The 18,731-nt window shown below is 33.0% G+C and overlaps 7 protein-coding genes across 13 annotated transcripts; 3 read left to right on the top strand and 4 right to left on the bottom strand.

Moving 5' to 3' along the window:
- The first annotated feature begins 2,160 nt into the window (after window positions 1–2,160).
- LOC120776341 (kynurenine--oxoglutarate transaminase 3) lies at window positions 2,161–4,944 on the top strand. Of its 7 annotated transcripts, none has more exons than XM_040106893.1 (6): window positions 2,161–2,223; window positions 3,238–3,407; window positions 3,475–3,625; window positions 3,691–3,927; window positions 3,985–4,582; window positions 4,638–4,944. In XM_040106893.1, exons 1-6 carry the CDS (start codon window positions 2,161–2,163, stop codon window positions 4,853–4,855), a joined length of 1,437 nt encoding a protein of 478 aa, XP_039962827.1. In that variant the 3' UTR covers window positions 4,856–4,944. The 7 variants fall into 7 exon arrangements, with proteins under 7 accessions (XP_039962827.1, XP_039962844.1, XP_039962863.1 ...); XM_040106910.1 differs by lacking the exon at window positions 2,161–2,223 and adding an exon at window positions 2,232–2,426 and having other exon boundaries at window positions 4,638–4,855; XM_040106929.1 differs by lacking the exon at window positions 2,161–2,223 and adding an exon at window positions 2,240–2,343 and having other exon boundaries at window positions 4,638–4,855.
- On the bottom strand, window positions 4,924–5,452 carry LOC120776378 (cytochrome c oxidase subunit 5A, mitochondrial-like). Its single transcript, XM_040106973.1, has one exon. The coding sequence runs from the start codon at window positions 5,434–5,436 to the stop codon at window positions 4,987–4,989; it is 450 nt and encodes a 149-aa protein (XP_039962907.1). The 5' UTR covers window positions 5,437–5,452; the 3' UTR covers window positions 4,924–4,986.
- Window positions 5,453–5,805: 353 nt separating this feature from the next.
- LOC120776372 (cytochrome c oxidase subunit 5A, mitochondrial-like) lies at window positions 5,806–6,598 on the bottom strand. The gene is made up of 2 exons (XM_040106958.1): window positions 6,520–6,598; window positions 5,806–6,420 (listed from the first exon to the last, which is right to left on the bottom strand). Exon 2 carries the CDS (start codon window positions 6,415–6,417, stop codon window positions 5,965–5,967), a length of 453 nt encoding a protein of 150 aa, XP_039962892.1. The 5' UTR covers window positions 6,418–6,420; window positions 6,520–6,598; the 3' UTR covers window positions 5,806–5,964.
- Window positions 6,599–6,960: 362 nt separating this feature from the next.
- On the top strand, window positions 6,961–9,175 carry LOC120782871 (uncharacterized protein CG16817). The gene is made up of 5 exons (XM_040115414.1): window positions 6,961–7,125; window positions 7,894–7,980; window positions 8,054–8,204; window positions 8,407–8,512; window positions 8,579–9,175. The coding sequence occupies exons 1-5, from the start codon at window positions 7,109–7,111 to the stop codon at window positions 8,770–8,772; spliced, it is 555 nt and encodes a 184-aa protein (XP_039971348.1). The 5' UTR covers window positions 6,961–7,108; the 3' UTR covers window positions 8,773–9,175.
- Window positions 9,176–10,131: 956 nt separating this feature from the next.
- On the top strand, window positions 10,132–11,944 carry LOC120768644 (nucleoside diphosphate kinase 7). The gene is made up of 9 exons (XM_040095417.1): window positions 10,132–10,254; window positions 10,317–10,424; window positions 10,510–10,676; window positions 10,743–10,901; window positions 10,980–11,187; window positions 11,258–11,357; window positions 11,415–11,548; window positions 11,626–11,739; window positions 11,796–11,944. The coding sequence occupies exons 1-9, from the start codon at window positions 10,252–10,254 to the stop codon at window positions 11,931–11,933; spliced, it is 1,131 nt and encodes a 376-aa protein (XP_039951351.1). The 5' UTR covers window positions 10,132–10,251; the 3' UTR covers window positions 11,934–11,944.
- Window position 11,945: 1 nt separating this feature from the next.
- Window positions 11,946–16,529, bottom strand: LOC120768625 (solute carrier family 15 member 2). The gene is made up of 11 exons (XM_040095394.1): window positions 16,307–16,529; window positions 15,832–16,079; window positions 14,922–15,134; window positions 13,851–14,079; window positions 13,481–13,755; window positions 13,205–13,413; window positions 13,007–13,135; window positions 12,759–12,938; window positions 12,470–12,580; window positions 12,304–12,411; window positions 11,946–12,245 (listed from the first exon to the last, which is right to left on the bottom strand). The coding sequence occupies exons 2-11, from the start codon at window positions 15,863–15,865 to the stop codon at window positions 12,033–12,035; spliced, it is 1,701 nt and encodes a 566-aa protein (XP_039951328.1). The 5' UTR covers window positions 15,866–16,079; window positions 16,307–16,529; the 3' UTR covers window positions 11,946–12,032.
- A 1,204-nt stretch (window positions 16,530–17,733) lies between these two features.
- On the bottom strand, window positions 17,734–18,721 carry LOC120768659 (transmembrane emp24 domain-containing protein eca). The gene is made up of 2 exons (XM_040095441.1): window positions 18,478–18,721; window positions 17,734–18,396 (listed from the first exon to the last, which is right to left on the bottom strand). Exons 1-2 carry the CDS (start codon window positions 18,608–18,610, stop codon window positions 17,879–17,881), a joined length of 651 nt encoding a protein of 216 aa, XP_039951375.1. The 5' UTR covers window positions 18,611–18,721; the 3' UTR covers window positions 17,734–17,878.
- Window positions 18,722–18,731: the final 10 nt, after the last annotated feature.

Here is an 18,731-nt window from a genome sequence, read left to right as displayed (position 1 = left end):
ACATTAAGAAAATAAAATACAAAAAATTGATTTTTTGAAAATTATAGCTGTATATAACCACTTCAGCATCTTCAATTTCAGTTTCTTATACACCAAAAATAAGGAGACAATTGTTGTTCGATTCAAGCTTGCTTTTATAGACATTTTTTTCGTATTTCTTTTATGTTCATATGGGCAAATCGGACTAAAGAAAACTTTAAGAGCTAATTATTTAATTAAATTTTTTTAAATTATTTATTTAATTATAATTTTCTTTGTTCAAAATTTCTTTTTAGCTTTTTTAATATTTAATTCCAGTGTTTTTTTCAAAATCTAGTTATTCTTGATTTGAGCATGAGATCAGAAACCAAAAATGAAAACTTTTGTTGACCGGTGTAATAGTTAGCACCGCACGGCGCAAGTAATTTCAAAGTATATAGAAAGTGTGCCAATAAAATTTCAAATATGTTTTAATTCCAGCAGATATCACAGCAGATGCCACATGTATTTGTAATATAGAGAAAACAATCGAAATAAGCGCTTTGACATTTTTTTATAGAAATCAAAATATGCATAATATTAATTATTTTTCCACTTTTTTAATGTATATTTGTATTTATTGAAAATTAATACAATACCGTTTTTAAACAAACAAAAATCGCTGCAATTTAGGGCTCGAACACATTTGAATTAAATCATACATTAGTGATATCTGTGATTTAAGTTACATAGCATTAGTTCTCTAAAAAGCACTAAAAAACAAAGGCATAAAAAGAAAAAAGCATAGCATGAAATTTGAGAAGAAAAGTTGTAATAAAATAAAAATGCGAGACGAAAATATTACATGCGAAAAGAAACACAAATACAAACAAAAAAATGCTTATGTACTTATACAAATGTGCGATATTCAGAACTAAATATACATACAAACATACATATGTATATCTACAAATAAAGTATATTAAAAGTCAACTTACAGAAATGTAAGAAACCGATGTTTGTAGCATTTATGTCACACGCTGTTAGGAATTAGTTAAGACGTTTTTAACTTCAATTGCACACACATTTAAACTAACATTTTACATTGCATATTTTTGAAAAAGCATTAATTACAAATTACACATATTTAAATTCTTATTATTAACCACATTGTATTTTCTTAACACAATTTATTTGAATTGTTTATAATTAATAATGAACATGCTTTCATACTTATGTACATACACGTGCGTATTGTATATACGCGTGTGTTTTATTATAGCAATAAGAAATTGTTAATAACAAAAATGTTCTTTTCTGAAATGAACTTCATTTTTTTATAAGAAACCACAATAAAAAGGATTATGTAAAAATGAAAAATGGGTTTTATTAAAAAAAAACTATATCAAGCATACATAATGTATGTGATAAGATGGGAAACAGGCTGTTAGCGGGCTCTAAAAAAGAAAAGCAGGCACGGTGCCTGGCCACTGCTTAGGTGACTCTCAGGCCGCGATGTGATGTGATTTAACAGTCATAATGTATGTAATCTCGCGGGAAGCTGGCTGTTGACTGGCTCTATAAAAGAAAAGCAGGCCTGGTCAGTGCTTAGGTGGCGCTCGCACCGCGATGTGATGTGATTTAACAGTCATAATGTAATCTCGCGGGAAGCTGGCTCTTGACTGGATCTATAAAAGAAAAGCAGGCCTGGTCATTGCTTAGGTGGCGCTCGCACCGCGATGTGATGTGATTTAACAGTCATAATGTAATCTAGCGGGAAGCTGGCTGTTAGTGGGCTCTATAAAAGAAAAGCAGGCACGGTGTCTGATCAGTGCTTAGGTAACTCTCAGGCCGTGATATGATGTGATTTAACAGTCATAATATAATGTAGCGGAACCCTGGCTGTTAGCGGGCTCTATAAATGAAAAGCAAGCACTTGAATCCGAACGATTAGTTTGTATGACAGCTATGTGCTGTTGTACTCAATATCGGGTTTCGGGCAAATTACACTTCGTGGCAAATGTTCAGGGTATAAAAATCGAAAAATAAAAAAAAAATCTATCGCAAAAATTATTTGTGTAAATCTCATGCGATTATTTTTCCACAGAGTGTGCCAAGAAATTCAAAAATACAACGCTGGGTATTTTCTTCCGTAAAAATGTATAAATGTGACATTGACAGTTCAGCCATAAATATAGCAAAATGTTAGCTAGTGCGCATGAGCAATTCGGCAAATTTTTGTTTTGCTATTTTTTGATAATTCTTGTAAATATCACCTACTATTTTCCACAACAACTTTTTAAAAAACTTCTGTTTATTATATCAATCAAAATTTCTTAACTTATGTACGAAATTATTATAATGTGCGTAGGATTATGAGTTACAGTGAGCCCGACAGTGATTTCAGCTGTTTACGTGAATGTTTATGATTTTTGGTGAACAAGCAACAGTTTGTAGCACAGTAGAAAGTTTGTAGTTTTTATTTGTACATATACGAGTATATAGTAAAAATACTAAAATAGGGACAGAAAGTGGTGTTTTCTAAAATTGTATGTGTGCCAATTTGTCTAGTTACTAAAGCGAGCATAAAGAAAATCAAATGTTGAAATGTAAATATTGAATGCAAATTTTCAAAAAGTGTTTGTTTGTAAGCTTCAAAGTTAAATAAATATTAATGTTGGTACCCTGCTGACCTTGAAACAAAATGCGCCTCTTAAAGAATTTGATTACTGATTTGATAAAATGCTTCAGTAGCTGTTTTGAACATTTGGTTTAAACGAGTTTTCTATTTTTCATGCCCTGTCACAATCATATGCATACAAAAATATTGAAAACTACATATATAAAAGTCTTTTAAAAACTGTTTACCTTTTCATTTTATGGAAAGATCAGCGCATTGTTTTGCTATGTCATTTCTGTATGAATATGTATACGAAGTGCCGGCATGAATTATGCAACATGTATACAGAATAGAATAAGTCGTTTTTGTATTTAGTCAAAAGTAACAGCTTGCAAGTCACGCATATAATTTAATACTACTAAACTATAAACCATTTGCATTTATATACTGTGATCTTAAAATAATTTCTCCAAAGTAATTAATAGTAGACTCGTAAAAATAAATATATATTTCCTCTTATGACTATGTATGACTATTAATTATACCGCCGCTTATCTTCAGATCATTGTCAATTCTTCATATTAGCGCACTGATAAGATTTTTGCTCAGTATTATCTCTTGTGACATTCGGCATAAAAGTGTTATTTTAAAAATTTCAGATGCTCATTCTTCCCTCACGCATTTTGTGCCAACAAACGCGTCAATTACGAAGTAAACAAAATATTATAAGTACTGCTGTCCACAATTTACAACAAAGGGAACAATCTAGCATTGCCATGGAAAAATTTGGTCTGCCGAAACGTTTGCAGGGCGGCAAGCCAAGTGTTTGGTTAGTTGAAAGTTATAACAAATTTAATATGAACAAATAAAAATGTAACAAATTGTATAATTTGCAGGAATGAGTACATTGCCTTAGCTATGCAATACAAACCCCTCAATTTAGGACAGGGATTCCCAGACGAACTTCCACCATCTTATGTTACGAATGCCTTAGCGGATATAGCGAAAAGCGACAATCCTATGCTGCAGCAATATACACGTGGTTATGTTAGTAGCGAAATTTTCTTATACTCGTATTTTTTCTAATAAGTTATACGATTTATCGGTCACAGGGTCATGTAAGGCTCGTGCAAGCATTGAGTAAACTTTACTCAGGATTAGTCAAGCGTGAAATAAATCCGCTCAGCGAAATTCTCATAACATCAGGTGCATACGAAGCACTCTATTCGGCTATAATGGGTCATATTGATGATGGAGACGAAGTAATTATCATTGAGCCATTTTTTGATTGCTATGAGCCTATGGTGAAAATGGCAGGTGGTGTGCCACGTTTCATAGCACTGAAACCGGTAAATCAAATAAATTATGACTCCTAAATGCATGTTTAAAACATTGATATTTCCTAGAATAAATCGAATGGTACTGTGAGTTCTGCCGACTGGGTGCTGGACGATGCCGAACTTGAACAGCTTTTCAACAATAAAACCAAAATGATTATACTCAACACACCGCACAACCCAATCGGAAAAGTGTTCCATCGAGAAGAGTTAGAACGTATTGCTGCTCTATGTCGTAAATGGAATGTTTTGTGCCTATCAGATGAGGTCTATGAGTGGCTGGTTTACGATGATGCTAAGCACATTCGTATTTGTACCTTACCCGATATGTGGGAACGAACCATAACAGTTGGTTCAGCCGGCAAAACATTTTCAGTAACTGGCTGGAAAATCGGTTGGGCCTATGGACCAGCTAACTTAATTACCAATTTACAACTTGTACACCAAAACTCAGTGTATACGTGCCCTACTCCAATACAAGAGGCAGTAGCACGAGGCTTTGAGTTAGAGCTAACGCGGTTGGAATCTTCTGATTGTTATTTCAATAGTTTGCCACAAGAATTAAAGGTGAAAAGAGACTTCATGGCGAAATTTTTGCAGGATGCAGGCCTGAAGCCTACAATACCCGAGGGTGGCTACTTCATGTTAGCTGATTGGAGTAAATTGGGTATACTTTCCAAAATAATCAAAATGCAAAATATATAAAAAACACTCAATTTCAGGTAACAAAATTGATTTAAGTTCTGAGGTTGATCAGCATCTGGATTATAAATTCACTAAATGGATGACAAAAAATATGGGCTTGCAAGGAATACCTCCAAGTGCATTTTACGGTGAAGCTCATAAAAACCTTGGTGAAAATTTTGTACGTTATTGCTTTATCAAAAAGCAGGAAAACTTGGAAAAGGCAGCAGAACTCCTTAAAAAGTGGAAATCTTAAAACCGTATAAAGTGTTTTTTGTCAGTGTGTTAGTATGTTAACACTCGTATTAAAAATACATTTGCATATATTTGTTTATCATATAATGATTTAATTTTGTTTTAATAATCACACAAACTGAATATGTTAGTTTACATATCAAATACTGATTTTACAGCCAACTCTGGCTTATCGTAATTCAATTCCTCTGGCGTTGGAATGCCAAGTTCGTACAATGTTGGACGTATGTGACCTAATAAGTATGGATATATTTGGTCTACCTTATCGCCACATCTATCCTTGCATGCTTCCAACCACCTGATAGCTAGAGCTATGTCGTTGACACGGCGACAAGCACGTAATGCAGCTTCAATTACTCTTGGGTCGGGAATCACATCACTTCCCAAAATGTCATTCATGCCTTGGCGTAAATCCCAACCATCAATTTCGCAACGGTTAAAAAAATCTTCAAAACGTTTTGTAAAAATGTGTTCTGGCTCTTCTTCGTGCATATGCATACAATTACGGGATATTACCAAAGTAGGTAGCCGTTGTGAAGAACGCAAAGTTTTAGCAAAACCAAAGTACATGGAACGCAACATTTTCGTTTTGTGTATAATACTGAATTGAAACCCACAAATGTAAGTTTTTTAAGCATAAGTGACGTAAAAAACATTGAAAGCTAGTAATTAAACAAATAAATTGCAAGTACGTATGAAGAAAAAATTCATTTGGGTTTCCAGATAACACTATACTAGATATGGTAATAAAAACTAAATTATATAGAAATTAAATGTGATTTAAAATTTATCGACTTTAATTAAATTCAACTGTGGTTCCATATTTTTTATACCACCTATTTCTAACCTCAATTCAACAGCTGTTTTTTCTCTGCTATCAACACACTAGTAAAAGAATTGCACACACCAAAAATCGGATGGCTGTATTGATTACGCAACAAAGAACACAAATTTTCAGTTTTTCGCACTGTTGGCTAGTTTTTGATCCAGCACATTTTATTGATCGGATGAATATGTTACTCATTAATGTAAATAATTGCAGCACTTTTTACCTTAAACACTTTTTTATTTCGCTTAAGCATGATTCTAACTAAATGAATGGGAGGCAATTTACATATCGTAAACTGATTTCAATGCCAACTCAGGTTTATCATAATTTAATTCTTCTGGGGTTGGAATGCCCAATTCATCTAAGGTGGGGCGAATGTTTTGGATGAGGTATGGGTAGATGGTGCTCTTCTGGTCACCGCACTTGTCTTTGCAGCCTTCCAACCACCTAATAGCCAGAGCAATGTCGTTAACACGACGGCAGGCACGCAGACCAGCATCAATTATTGCGGGTTCTGGTACTAAATCCATGCCCAACAAATCATTCATGCCTTTACGAATTTCCCAACCGTCAATATCCTTGCGATTGAAGAAATCTTGGAAACGTTTGTTGAAGACTTCTTCATTTTCTTCGCCGTGAGAGGCACGTACTGAGCCGACTGTGGCAACGCGACCAGATAGGCCCATTGCTCCACGCAGCACGTTAGCAACTTGTCCAGAAGCGACACGCAACATTTTCTATGAAATTTATTAAATTAATTAAGGTTTTCCAATTATAAATTAAATCAAAGATTTTATAATGTATTGGTTAAGTAATAAATGTATTGCTAGTAGTACCTTTTTTATTAGCGAACAAGACGACGAGTAATTATTCACAAGACGTCAAATATCTTTATAAGAAGACACCTAATAAAACTTCAAATAAATTTGACAATAGATTTGAGCGATCACCGAACTTGAATCATTCACGGCAAAATCAACCTACACAAGTAGAGGGCGCTACTTTATATATCATTTATAAATAAGCAATTTAACATATTTAGATTAAGTAAACTATTCTTACAAACTTGGATATATACAAAATTATATTTATTCATATATTTGCACAAGTTTTGAATTCAATATCCTTTGAAATTAATTTAAGATAAGCTGTTGCTTTCAAACAAATATCAGTCCAGAATACAACTCTTTTTCTCTTCTTCTTGCTTTTGTACTTTTCGCAATATTCATCGTACTTCTCAAAGAGGAACGAGTAAAGTTTTTTTATTCTTTCCATTCGTCTTTTTTTACGGGTGCGAGTAGTTGAACGTGATTTGGTGATTATTTTTCGTCTATCACAAGTAAATTTACACACAAAATAAAATATATTTATCTCAGTGAAGAACGGCGTTGAACGCAAAGGAGTCTTAAAATATATTCAGAAAAGATGTCGGAAACAACGGGGTAAGTGTATATAATAAATTTGTAGCGATATCGACAGGCGTATCATAGAGATGCACATACCTTCAACCGCTGTGTATATATATGTATAAAGAACAACAAGCACAGCGTTAGCGGCGAAGACAATGGCGTTTATAGTAGTATAATGGCCGTGATTCCGCCATCCAAAGACCATTTTTTAATACCACGAGGCACGATGTTCACTGCATTCTAATATCCAAAGGTCTGAAACTAGATTTTTTGAATCATATGCTGCAAAGCTTTCCGCAAATTCATTAAACATATAGGTTATGTTGAGAAGGAATTTCTCGAATAAACCAAAATATGCCGTTCGGCATTTATACATATCTTATGAATTTGGATATTGCTTTGTATATTATCAAAAAAATATTTTTTTTACTGTTTTCAACATTTGTTACATATTTATAGGATTTAATTACTACTACAAAATTAAGCGAATTAAAGTTAGGTTAGGGTGACACTCTCATATAGATTTTGTAGAACTGTGTGTACAATGTTTTGCTAGATAGCTAATCGTTGAAAAAAAAATTGACTGAGTTATGATTAAAGTTCATAATTATTTCAGACTCAGACTGAACAATTTTTGGGAATACCATATTATTTCGATATGCGCTTAGTAAGACTTGTTAGCAAATAAAAATTGCATTCAGTATATGTATAATACTGTATTAACACTGTAATTTCATTATACGATAGAGTATATTATCTAATTAGTGACTTTACACCGTTTTTTTCTTCCAAATCTCACAGAACAGTATATCCTCCAGTCTCTTGGGCCCAGCGTAACGATCTGCTTTATGTCATAATTGATGTGGAATGCATCAATATTGAACATAAGTAAGTGTACATTTATATTTTAAATTTAAGTGGTTATTTTAGTTATACAAAACACGTTCGTTTTAATTTATAGAGTGACAGAGAATAGCTTCACTTTCAAGGGCGTTAACGCTCTAGACGCAACCAAAAAATACGAAGTTACACTCAATTTCCTACATCCTGTGGATCCCGAAAGAGTGACGAGTAAGAACATTGGCAGATGTTTGGAGTTCACTATTTATAAGGTACATAAATTGTAATTTTATTTAGGAGATTCACAACGTGTGATAACGCACCATAAAATCATAAATTTTTACACTTGTTTAAAAAAATCGTTGTTGGATTGAATACAAAAATGAGTTACAATTACAATTCTATGTTATCGGTTCATTATAACTTTATGAGAGTAAAATACTTATACTCAAATTGTTTACTTGCAAATTACAGAAAGAAGCAGGTCCCTACTGGCCCTCTCTTACCAACGATAAAATCAAATTGCACTTTTTGAAAGCAAATTTTACTAAATGGAAAAATGAGTCGGATGAAGAGGATGGTATGTATTGAAAGTGCCTCTACTAAGGAAGCCATAAATTCACAAATAATAAAAAAAAAATTTCAGAGGGCGAGCCAGAACCTCCGTTCAATAATCTCTTCAATTCATCTTGGAATAAGAAATTCGACGATTTAGGTCTAGAAGAAGACGACTCAGACGACGATATTCCCAGCTTAACTAAAAACGACGAGGATTCTTCAGATGAAGATAAGGAGAAGGGAGAAGAAGAGAAATCAGCACCCGAGGCTGAGAATAAATAGTTTAATAAATTGTTAAACACTTGAATAACGTAGTGCAGAAAATATGGAACTTAAGAGATGATCACAAAAAGAAACTCCAAACTAAACATAAGAATCCCTATTATTATAAATAAAACTATTTTTCCAAACGATTGGAAAGGAAAGAAATCAATTACACTGCGAAGTCATTTCAGAATCATCAGCGTGATGTTAAAACATTAATAATTGTATTGTTTTTCTCGAGATGCTCGTATACTCAGATAGAATTATAAGCCAGAAGAATGTACACCGTACAGTAGTTAGTCATGGGGCTTACACACCTACATTATTACATACATATATATTCACACCAGAGAACGTTTATTATAAATGTTTGTTTTTCCTATAAATAAAAGAGATAGCGATTTATCGACCGAAAATTCGATATGAATATTTTAAATTTTACATATAAATACGAGTTCAACGGATTTGCTCGCTTACGGGGTGGCGAGCTAATAATATTTAGAAATAGCAGTGAAAAAAGGGCAGGAATAATACAGAACGTTATTGAATGTTAAAAATATCACAACTTCATTTAATTATAGACAGTACCGAGACAGAATATTTAACGAAAGCACTACACATTACACCTAATCTACAAAACAAATTGTCATGTTGCTAATCAATCAATTTATTTATATTGAACACATATTCTATGCTATTTCTATATCTCTGCTAAAATGGGTCGGAATAAAAGAGTGTTAAATTGTGAATTGCAAAGGCTTCAAGGGTAAATAAACGTTATTTATCGAATATAGTGTTTCAATTACAAAAGGTTGAGGTAAAAGCGAACAGTGGTTTAAAATTTAAGCCTAGAGGCTGCTTGTTGTGGTGCTAGTTCTTGATCGAGTATGAATGTGAGCCGGTATGTAATTTTCATCAAAACTTTGTCTTTTTTCAGTTTTTATTAATATTCTCTTTGAAAGAATTATTCATTGACTCACCATAGGCGATGCTGGTGGTCTCTTCATTAAAAATAATTTTTAGTTTTCACTTTTAATTTCTGTGTTTAAACTGCACCGAACAATCATTATTAAGTAGTTACTCGTTACTTTTCACGGTATAACAACGAGATGTTTATTTAAAACTAATTTATATAAAATTACACTCTTTGATAAAAAAAGCTTGCAACATTGTAGAAATCTACACCTGTACAACGGTTTGGATTACTTCTAACCTTACTAAATTATAAAAGCACTGAATTGCCTTAATACAGTAAAGTTTATTTTAACTAAATACTTAACTCGAATTCACTGAATATTCTTGGAGTTGCACACACAAAACTGTGAAATTTGAGTGCAACTGTATTAATAATTTCGCTGACTGGTTGCCGGGAAACCAAAATCAAATATAAATAAATGAAAATCTGTCATAAATTTGTACAGAAATTATTCCTTTTATTTCTGCCTCTTTTACAATAGCTTTATTATAAAAAAACGTGAGAAGACGTATTTATCGTAAATGGTATGTTTCTACAATATGCTAATGGAACTCGGCTTTAACCTTTCTTATATTTATTACCAAAGGCTTTCAATCGTCGTCTGTCTTTTATAGCAGAATGGTATCAAGAGGAGGCAGCAATTATACGTACTTTCACTATATGTTTTTTTCCAACGGGTAATGCTATAGAAGTGGTAAGTTTTTCCACTGGAGTCAGCTTACAACGGTCATACATATATACATACTTAATTGATGTCCTTATGATTATTTTTGTTTTAGTATGACCAGCAACACAAACGCACCTTTCTCCGACGTACTAAAATGCCTGAACTCTCTGAACGCGATTTTTTCATAGGATCAAAAATCAACATATTTGGAAGACAATTTGATATCGTTGACTATGCCGATGACATAACAAAGAACACACTCGACAAATATCGCAAAAAGTAACTATACAATTTGTTATAATATTTGTTGTGACTACATCATAATCCATTATATCCATTTGATAGAACTTTTCTGCTTTTAAAAAATATCTGCATTCAACAATTGGGTCCTCTGCTCTGCGCTCTCATAGATTCTAATTTTAGCATAAACAGGGCTCTAATGGTACAATTCACACCTGAACAAGTGAAGCAATTCTTGAGCAATAAACGTAATGTCGAAGCATCGTAAGTTTGTTTTTTTAGTCACAAAGAACTTTTTTCCATTTATTATTTGTTAATATTGCTACTTAACTAATGAATTAGGAGCATGCTGATGAATCAGTTAATCGGCGGCCCTTCAATGGGTTTCGAAGTGATCGCTGATAATGCAGTACAAAAAATGAAATTATGCAAAGAACAAAGTAAAGAATGTTCCAATGATAACACGGTTGCTGCGCTTGTTACCTTATTCGAACGGGAAGAAACTCGCATAGGTATATACTGTCCCCAAGATGAGGAAGAGGCCGAACAGGTGCAGTATAAAAAATACTAAACAGTTCAGAAAGTCTATTGATATATTCCGAAAATTCAATCTCTTGCAGGACCTTAATTTCTTTTTTAATCCTAAAAATGGTTTGCAAGCAACACTGCGTTTAAAAAATTCGACATTAGGCATCATTAAACCGCATTGTATCAAAGATGGTTTGTGTATTTCATATGAGTGCTTAAAACAACAACATTGTTATGGCATCTTTACAGGTAATTTAGGGCGAATCATATCGGAAATTACCAGTAATGGATTCAAAATCACTGGACTGCGTATGAATTTAATGGAGCGAGTGAATTGTGAAGAATTTTTCGAAGTATATCGTGGAATATTGCCGGAATATATTGTAAGTATATTAATGCCATAAGCAATCAAATTGTATTTATGAAATAACATTTTTATCATCTATCATACTTTTTAAAGCCTATGGTGGCACAGCTCGCGAGCGGCGTGAGTTTGGCATTGGAAATTGTTGCGGCAGATGAAAATAAAAACAGTTATGAGGAGTTCAGACAGTTTTGTGGTCCAATGGATCCCGTCAGTTATTACGAAAATCTACAGTATTTTTTATAATAACTACTTTTTGTTTGCAGGAAATTGCTAAAATGTTACGTCCGCATACCTTACGTGCCAAGTTTGGCGTCAGTAAAACTTTAAATGCCGTTCATTGTACTGATTTGCCGGATGATACAATTTTGGAATTGCAATATATTTTCAAAATTTTAGATTAGTAATATTTTATATTAAAATTTAACAAGAATTTGTACAAATAAATAAGTTAGGCCATTTAACTACATATTTCGAAAATATGTTAACTACAACTTTTATGCTTAAACACTAGTTCTGCGACTACTTGTGCTTGCAGCGCTTGTATTGGGTTCCTCATATTTCTGTGCCAAATGTTGCGTACGAATCAGCATAGTATCGTTCGTATTGTTCGTAAACAAATATCCAGTCTCTTGTAGGACATAATCATAAGCCAACATGGCAAATACTATTATGGAAATAAACATTATGACAGCATAGAAAAAGTACTCGTTACTCTGAAATAAGTGTTTATCAAGTAAATGTAATTGTTACGCTATTTTGTTGTTAAATTACCTGTGAAACAAACATATTTAACTGGGTTAAAATCACCACAATGAGATTACCAAAGGCATTGTTAATGAACCATGCTGCAGTGACCACTGATTTCATTGAAGCAGGCGCCTGTAAATAAAACATATTTATTGTTTTATCAAGTAAACATAAAAGCGACTAAATAAACCTGTGTAAATGCAAACTTCAAACCGGGTATAGATAACAGTAATTCGCCTAGCATCAGTAACAAAAACTGTGGAATTTGCCAAGCAATATTTACAGAACGATAAGGATGACTCTGAAATGTTAAAAAGAAAACAATGTAGTATATGTCTGTTAACATTTAAATTATAGAATAATATAGGAATTTAATGTTTTCCTTATCCAAATACATTATATGAGGAATTGTTTGCTTTTAATTAAGTTTAATTATAAATTTGAATATACATACATATGTATAAAACAAACCGACTTACATTAATATATTCTTGCAAGACGCCGGCACAAATAAAAGAAAGCGCTGAGCACACGCCACCAGCAGTAACGCTATGCAAAGGCTTAACCTCTTCACCAAATAAACGACGAATGCATGGTGTGCACATATATTGCCACAAAGGTATTAGTATAAAAAGCAAAATAGGTCCCATGGCTTTAGCCTGTAAAAATAATTACGAATTTCGATATAAACTATGTAAGTACATATGAGCATTATATGTTATACTACCTGATCCGGTTGTATTGTTATCATATCGGCTACCGTCATATTCATCATTGAAGCCTGAAATGTCCAACTGGAATCTTGTTGGGCCAATAGCGCAAAATATACCGGTAATGGCATGAAAAGTTTACAGATCTGAAAGTAATTTTTTTTTTATTAAAATATAAATTGTAATATACTTATGTACGTAATAAGTATAAATACCTTTAAAACTCTGCCCACGTCTTTTATAAAATCCTCATCATATTTGCCCACTGCATATTGTAGCCAATAGGTGCGTGGTTGTTCAATTTGATGCTCATTACGCCACTTTACAACCAAAGCGTGTTTAATACAACCACACAATTTTATAAGTATATTTTCCTCAGCAAGTTTCTCAGCTTTGTAATAAAATTTACCGAGATTGAAGATTGCTGTAAACAAGAATGTAGAAATTTTAATATTTATTTGTTTGAAAATTGTCTAAATGACAAAACGTACACCAGGAAATCACAAAGGACAAGCCCAGCATTCCAAAAACCGCCGGGTAACAGTCGGTCTTCCCGAAGCATTGTGATTTGGCGCGCACTAATGGTGGTACAATTTTACTCAGCAGTATACCAAAATAGTAAACAAAGTAATACAATGAAAAGTATTCAGCCAAACGAGTGGCCTGCTCGGGCAGCTTGAATTGCTGTGCACCCAAAGAGGTTATGCAAGCGCGTATTGAACCATTGCCTATGGCTATAAATAACAAGGATACCGATACTAGGAAACTGCAAATAAAATGATTTCATTGTAGGAGTATTACACACATATGTACTTATGTATACACATATCCAAAGGTGTGCATGTGTAGTTTTCGACTTACATCAAAGATATTCCAACTGCGGGCATAACCGTCAAAATTAGCAAAATCCAACCGGTAGCGTAGAGTATGCAAAAGTATGAAATTGTGCGCACATTTCCAAAATAACTGTCAGCTAATATGGCACCGAATATCGGACAAAATTGACCAAAGAAATTGAAAATATGCAACATAATCGTTGCAAAGCCTTCGCTAAAGTAGAGGTCATCACGTATATATAAAACTAAGACAGCTGTAAAATAAAAAAATATATATTAAAAACTTGATATATTATTAATTGTAGGCTAATCAAAATGAAAATACATCCAACTGTATGTGTCCAATATAAGTAATTTAATTTTCGTTTGAAAACGCGTTGCAAAATATATTATATTTCTACCAAGAACAGGGTATATTAAGTTTACCACGAATTAGTCATTCAGTTTTTGAGATATCGATCTGAAAAATTTCTTTTTCTTTCTCCCCCAAGAAGCTATTAATTTTTTGCAACCGCCAATATCGGCCAACTATAGCCATATAAACTAAGGATCAAAATCAAGTTCTTGTATGTTAAACGTGTTATTTGACAAGAAATCTTGACGAACTTTGGCTAGGATTATTGCTCAAGACCACGCTACATGTCCTTGTAAGGAAATGTTTTTATTTGTGAGGCGTATTATAGCTTCGGTTCGAAGTTAACGATATTACTTGTTTTTTTTTTTAACATTGTGACAGACCTACATACATAAGTATGTATTTGTTTGTAATTTGTATAATTCAGTGAAATTTTGTCACAAAGGTTGTAATCCAATTCCAATCTGAAATTGATAATACATTTTGTCTTGCGGTGCAAAATTCATTCCTTCAAACGATGCTTAACAATTTTCTAAAATCAACTTAAGTTTTTGAATCAGTAAATAATTATGCATACTATATGTACATAAGAACGTGCAAATAAACATAAGCAACTGCATATATTAATATAAACATTAGTGATACCGGTATACACAACAGTAACAACATGTTTCAGTATTTAATGTATATACATACATGCATGCACATACATTCTGTTCATAAATTTAAATATTTACTTACTTCTAATACCATTTGCGGCAAACGCTTCAAAAAATTTTGTCATAAGCAAAAAAATAACGGCCAATGGATACTTATATTTAATCGGCGGTAAAGTTGTTGTAAGTCCATATTTTAATGAGAGCCTCCTATCATATTTTCGCAGATATGTACTTGGATCGGGCTGTATATCATCCTCTGATAACGATGTAGTTGACTCAAAGAGTGCAGGGAGTGCTGAAATATTTGCAATTAACGATTATTAATTTAAAGAAGGCTTATTCTTTAAAGTATTCCTTACTTATTACACTATTTTTTATAGATATTTACAATATTTAAATTTTAAAGCCAGTTCGTATACGATAACAGTATACATCATGTTTTTGGAGGCTTAGCTTAAGTCAACACACGTGTATGTATTCGCCTGTTTATGCAAGAATTCCAGAAAAGAGCAGTTAGCGTCCTTAACAAATTACATTGACCTATTATGATATTTATTTGTTTCTTGATTTTCATAATTATTTCCTTAATTAGCAATTGTAGCATCCAGAAAGTAAAAAAATTGAGAGTAAGCATTACGAATATATAAATGTCAAAACGTGTAAACAGTGTATGTGACAGAAAGGATGTACGTAAGTATAAACATTACTGACAGTTTCCGGTTTTTTTCAAAGAGCTTTAAGGAAACTCAAACTATCCGGATATTGAAAAGTCCTCTTTGTGAAATCTTTCGATTTTTAATTAGTAGTGTTCTTGACGTTTATGATATATCGTAAATATAGAGATGTATTTATTTAATTTAACTTTATCTTTCATATCCCCCACTATTTTAAAATTACGTTGTTAAAATTATTTAATATTCACAGTTTGTTATGTTCATGTGCGTTTTAATAATTTTTCGGCTACATACAAACCTATTAGCTGAGGCACTTACTCTCTTCACTGACGATCTGTGAAGCGCGAAACATTGTGTCCTTTGGTATTTATACTTTCAGTGCGTGTATTAACAGGTAGATTTTCTGTCTTCTATATACATAATATACATATACAATATGTAATGATTAAGATGGAATCCGAGCGCTTGGTTGGTTGTTGGCCTTTGAATGTGATGGAAAAGCAACGGCGGTGGGTGGTTGCGGTTGCTGTGGTATTTAATCAAATACCGCAATTATTTTATTTTGCCTGAGTGAAATACGTAAGCATGTTATTTTTTGTGTATTTGCAAATAAGTTGTACTAATTTTTGTGTTTTTTTACATAAATCGATTTTGGTTTAAGAAAAATATTAAGGGTCTAATATCTCCAGTTGTTTATTACATTTAAACATATTTTTTTATAATTCAAACACAGTGCATAACTTTTCGCTCTCAATTTCATTAATTTCATTATATTTAAACCATTTCCACGTACCGTTTTTAACCGTCTACGAACGCGCCTAACTTAACACTGACTGACTTGCTGTTGGCGATTGCAAATAAGCCGCCTGATTGCGGTGTCTGATGCCACACCAAAGTGTCTAGCTTCGGCTGTGTTTCAGTCTAGTTGTCGGTAAACTGAAGCTCCATTATCAGCAAGTCGTTGCATTCGTTTTCGTTTCAGCTGCACTTTTTCATACGTAATCTGCCTGCAGTCATTTTTTACTAATTAATGTGCATCTGTATGTGAATGTAGAGCATTTAACAGATTACCAAGAATTAACCGAACACCTTTCTGTATGTTGCGATTAGAAGATCGGTCTTTCCTCAGCGTCTAAATAGGTATAACTATAATTTTAATCTTATCTCACTATACAAACATAGTAAGCAAAGTAACAACATTTAGTCTGTAGATCTTCTTATCAAATGCTTTATTTGTAGCTCATCTTACGCGATGCATAATACATTCATATGTATGTAAGTGTAGCAAAAAAAAAAATATACAAAAGTTGCTTCAGTGTAATGTTTTTGTACAACTAAAGGTTCACGACTCAAAGATATGAAAGATAAATAAAAAATCTGACTCTAATTATTATTATTGTTGTTGAGACATGATCTTTATTTATTTATTCCTGACAGTCATGGATTATTACCTACAATTGTAATATGTATTTAAAATGGCTGAATATAATATTTAAGTCATCAATTTTGTTATGACGCAGCCGAGAATTTAGTGTGACTTAATTAACAAAAGACCTTTACGCAGTTTGCTTCAGGACAAGATGGTATCAAAAGAAAATACTTTCCAAAAATCCAGAAAAGGTGGGCACCAGAAACAACTTAATTGATTTATGTTGTTGTTGTAACCGTTATCTAGTCCCCTTATGGTGGTAATTTATATAGTTAAATGTGCTTACCATCAACAGAGATTTCAGAATTAGTCCATGGAATAAAATATGTAAATATAAACATATGTCTGCAAGTAAGTGTGTTGATTACAAGTCACGCGGTCTACAGATAAAGTATTGTAAATAATGCTTTTCTCAAGACAATCAGTGAAATGTTTAACGTACTACTGATGCTGTGCTCTGAGTCACAGTCCATTGCACGGAAGAATGTCGCACTTACAGTTATCATAATAAAACATTACATCATATATAATTAAATTTACTTTTTTATTACTAAGAATTATGAAACAGAAATGGGTAGGATTCACAAAAAAAGTTTCATGGTTATACAGAATAAATTTACTATATTATAAAGTACTATAATTTTTGTCTGAGCAATTCTTTGCAAAACGGTTCATGCTGGTATAAGGATTTGTATTGATAAGCAACTGAGATTGAGAAAAAATGAAATGGATGAGCTTGGTTAGTGTCGCCATTAGTTTTTCTATACGTTGGCACATCGAAAAACTGTTGCTAATGAACAAATCAATTTTTCTGAATATTTTAATTAGTATAACTTCTGCGAGTGGATGTATATTCAAAAATGACTTTTACTAATTATAACAATTCGCCTTCGTACTGTCTTCGTATTCACCCGCGTATTCGTTGGTTATAAATCTTTACACTAGTTTCTTCGCCTCGAAGAAGCTCTTTAAGTGTCGCATCTGCCAGAATCCCATACAGACCAAAACAAAAGTTTGTGCCAATGACCACCATAAAACGCGCGAGTTGGTGCTTTCACTTGTATGACGGAAACGCTCCTCCCTATAACGTTGATAGTTCTGTTCTTTGGTGATTTGATCCACTTGATCAAGTAATTGACGTATGCGCAATTGTAATTCAGTCAATTTCTCTTTTTGTGCAACATTCGCGTAATCGATGGCGTGCTCGCCCACCTGTATATCCAAATGGACACGCAATTGTGCACCACTAAACCAAGCTGTGCTATTCGAATACATGCAAATTACATGTTCACCGGGTATATGTGAAGTAAAGGAGATGCGACCTTCAGAACTATAAACGCGTGAGAGTATAACTTTATCGTCGCTATCACGTACTTCCACATGCATGCCAATACCGGGAGAGGAGGGCATAAAACCATTAGACCGCGGGTCGTATAGTTCCACTTTGTAGTTCACTATAAAATATAAGTAGTTAAAAGCAAATTGTTTAGTGAAATATTTTGCAATGCTTTGTACAAAATATTAAGATGGCTTACCGATGACGGTGGTCTCATCAGGAACTTCTTCTATAAAACATTTTCGCTCTGTTTCTGCTATGTGGAAGTAAAGGCCAAATGTTGTTTGTAGAACACAAAGCAGCACAATTGAGGTAACTAAACATTTACTCATGATTATACTTATTACAGCGGTTAAATTCTTTGTAACTATGTGAAAGAATATTAATTTCTAAATTCGTTTATATCACCCCGACACGTATGCCAATGTAGAAAAATCTGACATTTAGTTATTT

This window comes from Bactrocera tryoni, chromosome 1 (assembly GCF_016617805.1).
Source record: "Bactrocera tryoni isolate S06 chromosome 1, CSIRO_BtryS06_freeze2, whole genome shotgun sequence".
Taxonomy (NCBI): domain Eukaryota; kingdom Metazoa; phylum Arthropoda; class Insecta; order Diptera; family Tephritidae; genus Bactrocera; species Bactrocera tryoni.
The sequence above is the reverse complement of the archived record's forward strand: the minus strand, read 5'-3'. Positions and strand labels throughout refer to the sequence as shown.